General features: G+C 43.2%; 2 protein-coding genes across 2 annotated transcripts; both read left to right on the top strand.

The window, feature by feature from the left end:
- The first annotated feature begins 6,387 nt into the window (after positions 1-6,387).
- fabp4b (fatty acid binding protein 4b) lies at positions 6,388-7,331 on the top strand. Its single transcript, XM_084556663.1, has 4 exons — positions 6,388-6,535; positions 6,706-6,881; positions 6,966-7,067; positions 7,189-7,331. Exons 1-4 carry the CDS (start codon positions 6,463-6,465, stop codon positions 7,240-7,242), a joined length of 405 nt encoding a protein of 134 aa, XP_084412789.1. The 5' UTR covers positions 6,388-6,462; the 3' UTR covers positions 7,243-7,331.
- Positions 7,332-8,808: 1,477 nt separating this feature from the next.
- On the top strand, positions 8,809-12,835 carry fam8a1b (family with sequence similarity 8 member A1b). The gene is made up of 5 exons (XM_084556392.1): positions 8,809-9,288; positions 9,812-9,932; positions 10,050-10,173; positions 10,291-10,430; positions 10,526-12,835. Exons 1-5 carry the CDS (start codon positions 8,844-8,846, stop codon positions 10,668-10,670), a joined length of 975 nt encoding a protein of 324 aa, XP_084412518.1. The 5' UTR covers positions 8,809-8,843; the 3' UTR covers positions 10,671-12,835.
- Positions 12,836-13,519: the final 684 nt, after the last annotated feature.

The raw sequence follows: 13,519 nt of genomic DNA, 5'->3' as shown, positions 1-13,519 counted from the left end.
AACAGCATGCCAGACTGCCGGCTGACCGTGGGTGTTACTCGGCACTAATTTCAAGAGACTACCCTCAAACCACTGCCAGGAAGCTAAAAGGTATAAGCAAGCATTTGTTTGAAACTGGCGTGTGCCCAGCTGCCTTCCTCAATCTCCCCTCAGGTTTCCCTTGGTGACTCTTTGTGTGCGAGAGTGTGGAGTGAGTGTGCGCTGGTATGTTTGCATGTGTTTATGTGTGCGCGACTGAGAGTGTGCTGGTGTGTTTAGGAGGTGCCGTTTCCCACAACCCTGATCTAATTCCGTGGTAACTCAATCTCCGTGTGAGCGCTTCCCGGCGAGTGTTCTCCCACCCGTCGACAGTCTCACTCTGGCCGGCTGAGTGGCTGAGTGTGTCTGACGGAGGCCGGCTCAGTCCCATTGGACCCCCTCCCTCCCTCCCTTGCCCCTCCTGCCTCCGTCCTACCCACCCTCCCATCAGGATTGATTTACTATGTCAACCGTTGGGGCTGTCGGCAGCAGCGACGCTCACAGCCGCGCCTGCATCCTGTGTGCACACCATCCTGACATCTTATACCTGTCATTCAACAACTGCTGCAGTGAAGTTTGGAGGGGGTTCAGCGTGGAGACAAGTGTGAAGTCTCCTTGCCTGTGTTCAAATAGGAGGAGGCTTGTAGAAAAGTATGAACCTTGCTACATATATACTTGAGATTTGACACATTATATAAGTCAGAGAAAATGCCACCCATGCTGGTCCTAAATAGGTTGTCCAACTGAGGGAAATGTCTCCCAGACGGCTTCCATGCAACAATGTTATCCTATGGGCCACAGCTTCCTGTCTGTCCCCTCTCATTCCAGCCAGCACCCAGGCGCTATATTGGGCAGGGACCAGACCAGGCCTGAGACCCATTCCCACTGTTTGACCGTAATACACCCGCCTTCTCATTCTTTACTTTCCTGCCTTTGTTGGCATCCATTCTCCTTGTGCTCTTTAGATAGGTAAAGCCAGGGAGGATGTGTTGACTTCCTTGTTTCTTTGTTTAGCAGAAGTTTTTTTTTCTGAAGACAGCTCCTCAGGTTATAATACTGACACCAGGTTCTCACCACTAGCTGCCAATTACAGGACATGGAGTCAATTACAGGGCATGGACAGCAGATACTTTGAACTCAATATGGACAACCTTATGTGCCGGCTTGTAAAAACCTGTGAATGATTAAAATCTATTTCACCCTTTTTCCCCACAGTGGCACACACACTCCTGTACAAAGCCACATCACAGTTATATTGTTCACAAGGTTTACCAGTATGCTGCCCATTACCAGTTAACTTATGCAGGTTCACAATAGAGGGAAGGCAGATCACAAGACTGGTTCCCAAATAAGCGCAACAGGAGACAGCACGTGATGTCCTCACAGAGAAAGGAGGGCCACGCAGCGGGCTACTTTTAAGGCCACACATTGTGTTGCCACAGGAAAAACATTGTTTGCATATCAATGGAGTTTGTGTGTGTCCGTGTGTGCTAAGGTGGGGGCGGATTCGGGGCTCTAATTGGAGTGTATCTCCAGGTTTACATCACACGGCTGCACGGACACAGGGCGCATGAATTATTTGTCAAGTTCTGCTGTAGGAAATTATGACTTCTTTGTTTGTGTGCGGGTGCGTGTGTGTGTGAGATAGACATGGCACACCGCTACCATTGGTCTGTCTCTGAAGGTCATCCTCCAACAACAACACCAACGTTTTTTTTTTGTTTTTTTTGCATGCAAGTTTTCATTGCCCTAACGCATTTGAAATAAAATCCAGTTATCAGTGACTAATATTTTTAGACAGAACTGACAAAGAGAAAAGAGACAATTTAATATGTGTCACAAGTTTATCAAAAAAAAAAGAAAAAAGAAAAAAAAAGAGGCAGTCTTTTTCTGAGAGCCGGCTTCTTTCCCAGTGGATGCTCTGTGCCAGCTGTCTGCTCTGCAGTAAAGTACTGCTTTCCCAAGCTCTGACCTGTGGGAAAATCTGTTGTGGCCAGTAATTGATTCCGCCCTGCCAGCCCCATTACTCTCCACTGCAGTCAAACTGCCAGTGATCTGCAGAAAGCCTGTTAGCACAGCCCCTCTACTCTTTCTCTTTCTCCCCCCACTCACACACAAGCATGCATCAGAATCCCAGCGAGTTTTACTGTTAGTTCCCTCAATATTTCTATTATTGACTTTTTCTATCTCCCACTGTATGTATTTCTTGTTTCTTTCCATATCATGACATTTGAAAATGGCATTTTACACTTGCTACATGCATCTTGTGTAATCCAGCCCATGTTCCCCATGTTTGTATATTTTTTTTTTTTTTGGCCGTATAGTGGTGAATGGTAGAGCTCCCCGAACACGGCCCCCTCCTTCAAAGTTTGTCATGAAATATTAAGTGCAGTCATCTGCTGAGATGGTTGAGTTGCTTGTCACAACCTAACACTTCCCACATGTCTAAACAAAGGTAAGTGCCCCCCCTCCCAATTAATCTTCAATTAGGGGTTCTGCCCTGTGCCTTCACATCTGCGTTTCCCGGTCTCACACCAGCAGGTGTGGTGTGGTGGGACGGCTCGTGTGCGCGTGTGTGTGTGCAGGGTCATATGTGGATTATCGAGCTCTGGGGTGGGGGCACAGGAGAGGAGACAAAAGCATGTTTTTTGACTCGCATGTCGAGTGCCTTGCTGTTCAAACGGTCGTATCTTCAAACGCAGACGAAAAGGACACGCTATATTTACCCATAGATCAAAATCTATGTGAGATGCAAAAAGACACGAGTGGCCTCAAGTCGAGTGATTTATCAGGGATTCTCATGACTCTGGCAGGCTTTATATAACTACCAGCTGAGGGGTGCACTTTCCCATGTTGTAAGGGGTCAGGAGGCCACCGTCTAAGCACTGTGGCAGTTGTTTTTCATGCAAGAATTCCATCCCACTTTTGCGTGATCTAAGAGAGCATGAAAAGAGGAGCAGAGAGCTGTACAGTGTGCATCACTTTAGCTCCTGGTGAACCCTCCACCCACTGCACCCACTGGCTGTGCCCCATGGTCAACTCTCCCTGTATTGGCAGAACAAGCAGCGTCTCTGTGAGAGGCAGCACCCCCCCCCACACCCCCCCCACCCTAAATCCCTCTCCAGCCTCTCTGTCGGTGTGCTGCAAACCAGGAGCCCCAGGCGCAGGGAGCGTGTGGGATGAAGGGATGAGAGAGAAGATCAAAGCAGGAAGCATGAAAAAGCTCAAAGCACACAAGCAAGAGGCACCTCCCTGACCTCTGCCACACACACACGCACACACACACACACACACACAGACAGCGACTCTTTCTGGCTGTGCAGAACGGTCGGCGCCCACCCTCCGGTTCCCCAAGCAGCCGTGTAAAAAGGCAAAGAGGAGAGGGCACATCGCTCAGGTCGTGTGAGCCTTTGAGCAGATGGTTTGGACCTACTGGGAACTTGACCTGAAGTAATGCCCCCTGTTGGTGCCAAAGGTGCGGCGCACACCCTTCTCTGGCAAAACCTCTCATTCTCATTTTACATTTTCAGCTTTTTGCTTTTCACAAACTGCAACAAACATTTAACATCTTACTTTAGTATGCTTCTGCATTTGCATTAGTAAGGAACATTTTTGTTTTACTCCGGAAAGGTTTTAGGTTGGAGAAAAATGTTACTTTAACTAAATTTTGGATTCCTGGACAACCCAGCTGGAGTTTTCATAAAAATGCTGAAGTGTTTTCTGTGGGTTTTGATTCAAAGAGTAAACTGATTATGGACATGTCTCAACCACAATGGATGAAAGAGACTGCTTAAAGGCTTTCATAGATTTCCACATGAAGGAAATTTATCCCGTACCTCGGGCAAAGGTTTACCCAGAATAAAAAAGACAGTTCAGGCTTAGAGGGAGGGAGTACAATGAAATCAAAGAAGATGTGGAAGTGGAAGAGACTTCCATGATCTGGAAATGGATGTGATTTAAATATTTTGGGGTTTTTTTTCTTCTTAAGAAGTGACGCTTTTCTGCCAGATTCCCACAGTGTCAGATCAAGTTCAACCTCAGCGTGATCGGCTGCGACCCCGGTTTTACCTGCTGGCTTATAAAGTTGTAGTTTGGGTTTATAAAGAGCTCAGTCAGACTGGCAAACTCCTCCTTGGCCCTGAGGATCCTCTCTCCATTATTCATGAATCCTCAGGTTGGACCCTGGGAACAAGCTGAACGAGGCCCTGTGTCAATACGAAACACTGGCCGCCACAATGGTCTCTGCCTCCAACTACACTGTTGACAGACACCAGCACAAAGGAGCTGAAAGGGGTCCCCCTCCGTTCTCACACACACTGAAGAATGAGTCAGTGTGCTGCCGCTCAGAGCTGTGTTTGTACAGTATATACAGCTTTTGTTCGCGGCCACTGTTCTCCCATCAATGGGGGCTGAAGTGTTGATGAAAACCAGAAGGAAAGGACTTCTCTGCGGATGCCAGCGAGAGTTCATGTTCATTAGATGGGCTCCACGCCTGCTGGATGGCACCTGTACGCAGAGAAACCGCGGCTGACAGAACAACAAGTAATCGGCTTATTGGATTGGTAAACAACATTCCATGATATAGCCAGGCCTCTTTGACTATCACATCATCATTCCTGGCTGTCAATGAATAATGAATGCGCTCGGGCCATGAAATCAAATATTGCTGCCCTGTGAGAGGCTCATTAAGGTCTTTCTATTTGGCATACATTGATTCCAGCATCTCTGGTTTCATATTGATGGCAACTTTTCCATAATACATCAACCGCAGCTCTGCCCTGATAACAGCGTGAACCCACAGGGAGAAAGAGGTGTCATAGAGAGTGTGATTAATATTAATATAAATGAGCCTCTCCTCAAAGGCTGGAAACACTAGGACTAAATGATCAGACATCCAGAACCTGGTGCCCCACTCCAAAAACAAACTGCTTTGGAGGAGCTTCTAGAAGCATCATTGGCTTGTTTTCTTGTTGCAGATATTTAGATATTTCATCAACAACATCTTTCTTCTGTCAAACTTGTATGTGGAACTTATGAATCCACCAAAGAGACAACTCCAACTCATCTGATCTGAATCTGATTTGTTCTCACCGTCTCCGATTATTTCTGTCCTTCACTTTTAAACTTTGAGCCGCTTTAGAAGTTCCTCGACAGAACTCATGGTGAAAATAAACATTACTTGCACCTGACTTGCACGACACTGGCGTCCACAGAGGGACATTAAAATTGAACTGAATAAATTGCCACCTTTAAAGAACCTCTAAATCAATGTGCTGGATTCAGTTCTCATATTTTAGTTTTTTTTTTTAAATGCGAGTTGTATAAAATGCAACATGAACACACATGTCTCTGGGCATGTTTTGTAGTTTGGATTGTTTTTGAATATCTTTAAACCCCCCGAACAGAAGGGCCGATGTAGTGTATTTCTGAACCCATTGGGGGGCAGCACATGCTTGTCAACCATAGACTGTATCGTCAACCATTTCTTTTTAACCTTGTAGGCACTTTCCAAATGTATCGTAAATAAATGTATGGTATACGTTATAGCCTAAATCGTATTAATAGCATGCACTAGGAAACAGAAATTGTAAATGTGCAATCAGTATCAACATGTTCTTTGTTTAGTAAAGAAAAAAAAATGTATTTGAACTGCTTTTCACGTGGCGCCATCTACTGGTTGAAATCAATATCACAATAAAGGGAGATGCACAAGAATCTTATTCAGATAAACTGGACATTGTGTTGCAGTTTGAGGGAAGAGACACAAAAACATAACTACCATTTTTATATGTCATTAACTGTTTTATTTCAGTATCTTTGTGGGTAAACATCAAATATAATAATGTAAAAATTATATCTTAATATAAATTGATTTAGATTACATAAATATCAATTTAAATTTCTTAAAGGACAAACAAAACATGTAGGCTGAGTGCATTTAGTGTAACCGACAGTCGAGTTAGCTGTTAAATGTGATGTTTTTGCAGTGGCCTACTCATTTTAAGCTATTTGTTTGGTTTGTTTGCACATTTATGACCTGAAGAAGTTAAGGGCTGTTAATAGTGTTCAGTAAAGGTAAAATAAATAAATAAAGATTAAAATTGCCAGCATCTTTCTTTCTACATGCGGCCAGTGTCAAATTAGTGCAACATTTTTCGCCAAGTCCCTAAACCCGAGCCAAGCACACACAACATGTCACCGCTGTCAAACACACGGCTGCGATCTGATTTTCACTGGACACGCCCCTCTAATCCGCTCATCGCCATGGCAACTGCGTCACCCCGCCGTTTGATTGGTGGCCTCGGATCACGCGCGTGGTCAACCGGCCTTCAAATAGGTGATTTGTGCATCGTGTCGGTCTCCCTGCGCTTCACTACTGATCGACAGGAGAACCTGAAACGTCTTTTGTTTTTGTGCAGCAGACTGAGCTTCATCTTCTCCATCATGGTTGAGCAGTTTGTCGGGACCTGGACCCTGGCTGCCAGCGAGAACTTCGATGACTACATGAAGGCAGTCGGTAAGCTCGTTTTATTTGAATTCCCCGTTGAACTGAGCAAAATCTTGTGTCAAAAGCTGCTGTAGCCTACTTCTGGAGAATCTGGGCCATGGTAAATTATTAATTTCGAGCCAAGAGGATTCAATGTCAATTCCAACATGTGGATTTATCCTGCGTTCCTTGCGTTGAAGGTGTGAGTTTTGCCACTCGGCAAATGGGCAACATGGTGAAGCCTAACCTAGTGATCAGCGTGGGTGATGGTGGTGTCATTTCACTGAAGTCTGAGAGTACTTTCAAGACCACAGAGATCAAGTTTAAGCTGGACGAGGAGTTTGACGAGACGACTGCAGACGGCCGCAGCACCAAGGTGGGTCCACTTATCATGAGGCCTCGTTTTCTGATGTGCTGATGCTCGGATTTTCTGACTACTCGCGATTTTCCTCTTTTTCAGACCACCATCACGTTTGAGAACGGTAAACTTGTGCAGAAACAGGCATGGGATGGAAAGGTGACTAGTCTGGAACGAGAGATCCAAGATGGCAAACTAACAGCTGTGAGTGTTAACTGAGTAACTGCATTATCTTAATTGCACTTTAAGAGGCTATACATGTATACACATAAAAGCTTGACTGTAATAATGAAAGATGTGTAACACATGAACTCTGTCTCAACAGAAATGCTACATGGATGATGTTGTTGCAGTGAGGACCTATGAGAAGATGGCATAACATTAAGCTGGGCCTTTATTTCCATCACCAACACACACCCTGAATGCACTGACTGATTGCAAACATGCCAATAAAAGTCTGAACTGTGATGCAGTCTGTGTAATTTGTGATTATTGCAAATATACTGCCATGTGCACAGATGTGGATTCAAACATAATCTTGGAACACATAAATGCTAACCTGCCTGCTTTGTCCTTCAGTGGACTATTTAGTCTGGAATTGCTCTTTAAAGGATATTGCACTTGTTGCAACTGCTGACCTTCAGACAAAGCTGTCAAAAGTGGTATTTGTCTCTTTTTAAATGCTATAAAGTCAAACTACACTGACCCTGTTTTGGTACCATGCCGTATTGGGCTCTCACAGATCTAACATGGCTTTAAAAGCACATGGCCAGTTGCCAGTTTTAAAACTTTTGAAGCAAATGGTTTTCTAATCTTGAGGCAAGACACTGACTCAGGGTGAACAAAGGCTGTTTTGTTGAAACGAATCATGTCAATATGATCAGCCCTCATGTGAAACAGGAGGTAGTAAGGCTAAATCCCTGCTTGGGGTTAAAGTGGTGACCTCCGATTGTGCCAGACCTCTTGTCTTGGATGCACAGATGTGGCGTTAGAGTAAGCGTACATAATGAGTTTTAATTGGGAATTGGTTTGAGCCTCAAATCCTAAGGATTTGCAGGCTGTAGTGAATGATTGTGGCCCCGGGTGGTGGTCAAGCAACAATGAGATCTAACCAGTGACAAGCTGATTTGTTGTCTAGAGTGCCACATTAGATAAACCCACGCCATGTGCACACAATCTAGATACCTAACATATAGATATATGCATTTACTTGAATATTTAGAGTTTTCTAAAAGTGCAGACATTTCAAATACACACTGGAAAACCTTTCCAACTAATTTAACATATTTTTTTTGAATACCCCATTGTTGGGGATTAAGCTTAATTAGGAAGCTGGGGGTGGGGATTTAAGAAGCAGACCTCTTTTGGAGCGGTTTTACCCCTTTAAACGGTCACACCATCAGCTGGTAAATTCAAGCATTGTTCTAAAACCTGGCTGAACAGCTCCTTAATCTTGACAGAATCCAGTGGCACTGCAAATATTGTCACAATTATTTTTTGTCATAGTAAATAAATTAATCGTTTAATCTGTATTACATTTAAAGCTCCTTCAAATGTTGGAAGGACCTAAAAGAGGTGCTTTCAGTAAAATGTAACAGATTTGTATTCAAACTAGGCTCTAAAAGTCAACTAATCATATAGAGTAGGGATCATCCACATCACTGCAGCTTCTATGTCGCAGAAATGCTGCCCCCTTGTGGCCAGTTGTTGTAATAGAAGGCAATGGTTGGACTGTACCAGTGTATCCGGATAAGAGGGGGAGTCACATTTTTATCATGAAATGGTTAAGGCAATGAAGTGTTTTATTCGGGTGTGTCTGTCAAAATAACAACTTAATGAAAAATTCAAAGTCAAAATAATCATGTATAGTAGTTGTTTGGGGGGTCACAATCTTTAATTCACACTTTCGTTGTCTTCGTGAAGATGAATTATCCCCGACATTACGCTCTACGTGACGCAACCGACGCGACGCCAACAAACATGGCTGACAAAGAAAACACAAATATGGAAGTCGATAAAGGAAAGAACACACCTTTTGCCAACCAAGCTAAGCCACTCGCTGACGAGGCTACCCAAAGAGCAGGCAACCAGAACCGCGCCGACGGCAAGAAAGACGTCGCTGAAAGTCGCGCCACGACGGAATACTGCGAGAAGCTGCAGGCATGGATGTGGCAGTACTACAGCGGATATGTCAACTGGCAAAGCTGGCTGACAGCGTCACCGATGTCTTGCCCTTATTATTTACAACCGTCAGCTGCTCTTGAATTTAACTCGCAGAACTGGTTTAGCGGTACATTTGGTCTTCCGCTGTCGCCTTACCCACCCGCCGCCGTCACCTCCCCGAGCAGCCGGGTGGGTGATAGCATCGGCGGGGCTGGTGTGGCCCCTCAGCCGCCGCAGGAGAACGGAAATGCCCAGAGGCCAGGTAACAGCTGCTGGTTCGTCTTGATTATTAATTTAATCGTCTTCAGCTGGACAAACTGTCCGTTTAGAGGCGACCACTAGCACAGCTACACAGTCCATATACCTTTTTTTTTTTTTTAAACTTTGGCCTGGTTCTGTTTTAAGGCCACTAGCTTGAAAGGATATCACAAAGTAACGCTTTAGAAAACTCTGGGATGCTTCATGTTTGTGGCATAACATAAAGTGCAAAATGACACTACATCATTCACTAAGCACATTCTTTAAATAAATGGATTTCCCTCCTTTGGTTTGTGGAGAACTTGAACGCATCACGTGCCCTTTGACATTAGATGTGCTACTGCAAACAGCCAACATATCATCGTTTGTCATGATAACTGTGACCCATGAGCACATTTGGGATAATTCTGGGTCCTTTTACACAACGTCAACAAATGCTCTTGCTGCTGATTGAATTGCTTTGGCCCTTTAATTCAACACTAATCTATATAAATGTGCTTTTTTTGTTTTTAATTTGCTTTCACCAGGTCGAGAGTATAGTATTCCTTCGCCACTCCAAAGACTAATGGCAGAGATGGTGGATTTCTTCATATTGTTTTTCATCAAAGCAACAATAATCATCAGTATTATGCACCTCAGTGGAATCAAGTGAGTTTGTTTAGTTTGTGTAAGTAGTGATGTTTAGTAAAACAAAACTACTGTATAATCAGATGAGGCCATGCTTTGGATTCATATCTTTTCCTTTGTGTTTTTGTTTTTTTCCAGAGATGTTTCCAAGTTCGCCATGCATTTCATAGTGGAGGAAATAGATGAAGACACATCCATGGAGGAGCTGCAGAAAATGATGCTTGTTGCCCTTGTGTACCGGATATTAGTGTGTTTTTATGAGGTGATTGCTCGTGTAGAAGTTGTCCTAATACTCTGTTCTTATGTGTGAAATGTGAGACCGTTTATCTCTGAAAGGAGACGCCACACAGTGACGGTTCCTACGCCTTTCTCCATTTAGATCGTATGTATTTGGGGAGCAGGAGGTGCCACTCCAGGGAAGTTTCTCATCGGACTCAGAGTTGTTACATGTGACTCATCTGTTCTGGTTCAGCCTAACAGGGTTCTCGTAGTGCCGGCCACTAACGTGTCTCTGTCTGCGTGAGTAGTTTATTATATATCAGAAGATTTGTAGCAGATGTAGCCGCAGCCTTCACACCGTGTCCTTAAACTCATGTCCCTGTTTCCTTTTACAGATCAACTGTCCGAGCCTTGAACAAGAACTTCTCAATTGCCTTCTTTTTCCCAGCCTTCATCACGCTTCTGTTCTTTCAGCATAACAGGACTGTGTATGATATGGTAGCTGGCACGATCGTTGTCAAGCGGTCGAGGCTCAGATGACGCTGATGTGAACTCACCATAGTCTTACAAAAACTTTGAGCAGGCACTGAATCATCTTTTTGTGAATACCCTTGAAGAACGCCAACGCAGTTCTTTCTAAGTATTATCAGAACACAGGAGAATATATATTAAAAAGAAAAGGTTTGAGAGAGTTTGATACCCCTTTTCCACAGGGCAGTTGACTGTTGTAAGTCGGTGCCTGACCTTGAACCAGTTCTTTGTGTTTCAACAGCCAAAAACTGGACTCTTGGCAAACTAAACCGGTTTGAATGCAGCACCAACTCTTTGCTAGCGTAGAATTAAGACCCACTTGTGTCAGGTTCAGGGTGGGGTTTTTGTGATCAGCAAGACCAACAAAAACTTTTCACCGTCGCGGTCCTCACGATCCGAACAAACTTGAGGGAACTTAAAGAATGAAACCAGTGTAGTGCAGGCATATACAGTGATATAATTTGTGTTTCTGTAGCCTGTGGGGGAAGAATGTTTCTTAGATGGTTAGTAGATTGCATCAACTCTGAACTGGCACTGAGAAATTAGTTGGTGGAAAGTGAGTATGAAATGCAATCACCACAACTAACACTGCATTTCTGCATGTATGTATGTCTACATGCAGAATTTGTTCTGTTGTGAACATGTTGTGAAAATGAGGGCGTATACTACATGTTTATTAACACGAGATTTGCCTCTTTTTCAGTTCTCTTCCAGATTAAGGGTGAATGTCTGATCTCACTCAGTATTTAAGTTGCTAATCATGCATTTATGAGATTATACCTTCAGTATCTCTTTGTATTAAATATTTGTTGTGAAAGTTCTATGCTAAGATTATTTTTGTGGGAGTGATATCAGTTTATTCTTATGCTGAAATAGTTTAAAGCACATTAAAACTGAAACTGAATGGAAAAGAAGAACTTATCACAACTGCACCTCCTTTACTCTGATAGCAAAAAGTGTGTGACTGAAAAGGATTATACAATTTATGTTTTTTTTTTATTATTTTGGAAGATTTAAAATCATCACTAATTCCCTGCATGTCTGAAATATATCTTTGGGCTGTTTCTCTGCTATTTAATAATTCTTACAATATTTTGATACTAATTAAATGGTGTCATTGTGTTTTGTTATCCGAACTGCTTTAGACCGTTATGTAATATCACTTTTGCATCGAGTGATAGCTGAATATTGCACATATCCTTAAAAGTATGAGTCAAAGGAGAGGAATATGCTGAATATAGAAGTAGAGAAATGGTCAGTTCTGAAGCTTCCTCACATGTCACGAGTGCTCACTGAAGAGTAGATATAGTACGTGACTCATAACTTGAAGCTTTTGCCAAATCTTAACCAAAGGACTCGATTGTGCTCTGCACTGCAATGGTCAAAACACTAAATATGCAGATATGTATATATATTTTGGAAAGGTTTGCTACAGTTCTAATTGAATCCATGCAAAGATGTCCTAGAAGTGTGCTCTGTCCAAATTATTTTCCCCTCCAAATTCTTCAAGGAAGGAAACATGACAGCCTTTTCCCCAATAAAATAATAATGCAGCATAACATATTAACACTGTAACACTACTATAGAATCCATAAATACATTTTTTCTGCATTTCTTTTTCAATAGTACGAGGGTGACTTTGGAGGTGGTGGTATTTTTTTAGTTACAGGAATTTGGAATTTGGCGCCACCTAGTGTCTCGTCATTGGTCATGCAGACATCACTTCTGCCTGACTTGATGCATCACGTAGACTGCACAGTAATGGGCATGTAATACCTTAAACTAAATTGTATTTGTGTGTGATGCTCATTCATCATTACAAACGTCCAATCACTCATTCTGCTCGTGAGTCAGTCTGCATCCAAAAACAGCTCAAATCAACTTGCTTTTCAGACAATTCTCCCAGAGTTTTCTGGCATGTCACATACACTCAGAGGCGACTGTGGAAGCGCCAATTATTGGCAAGTGTTGACATGGTGATTGTGTTAGGCCCACTAAGTGGCAACTTCAGCTGACAGCCACAGATGGTACTCCCAGATCACAGAATAACCCCTCCCTCGTGTGGCTGCCATGCATCATGCCATAGGCAATGGAATAATATACTCTAGCTCAGTCATGGAGGGCTCAGCTGAGGACCAGAAAGTGTGGGCAGACACTACACGCTGCTCTCTCTGCAGTGTATGCTGATGAGTGAATGCAGCTCGATTTGGAGTTGAGGCATGTTTATAATCTATTTTTGTATCAACATGGTTTGGCTCAAATCCAGAAGTGAGTCTGCAGGATGAATCTTTTAGAAAAGCTCGAGGGGAGATTTATTTTCTATTATTCATGATAAACTTTTGCATGAAACTACTTAAGCCTCTCAGCAGTTGCAGCGAATGAACAACAAAGTCAGCTATTGTTTAAAAACCTAGTGACATTCATGTATAAACCACACTGAGAATCACTGTTTCTAAAAATGTGAAATTGGCACGAACGGTAGAAGGGATTCCTGCTGTAACTGAGTGTAAAAATAAATGAAAATGTCATGTTTTTAGGAGCTATCCATCAAATTAAACAGCTATGTTCTCAACTACATATAACCATACGTTTGCAGAATGTGATCGGACATAATGGAGAGTAGATGCATGCAACAATGTTGTATAAATCGCATAACACTGTTTTCTGTTGCTTGATGCCACGCTTGAAAAATCTACTTCCTTGCTGCCACATGGCATGCCATACGGTATCGGGTTGATGTCCAGCCTGAGTTCCTGCCACCCTCTCTGGCTCCTTTAACAAGGGAGTCATCCACAGGCAGAATGGAGGGCTCACAGCTTCCTCTGACAGCCATGTGTTAGTGTCTGAACAGAGCCATG

Source organism: Chelon labrosus (assembly GCF_963514085.1).
Source record: "Chelon labrosus genome assembly, chromosome: 12".
NCBI lineage: Eukaryota > Metazoa > Chordata > Actinopteri > Mugiliformes > Mugilidae > Chelon > Chelon labrosus.
Note: the sequence above shows the minus strand (reverse complement) of the source record. Positions and strands in the feature narration are given on the sequence as shown.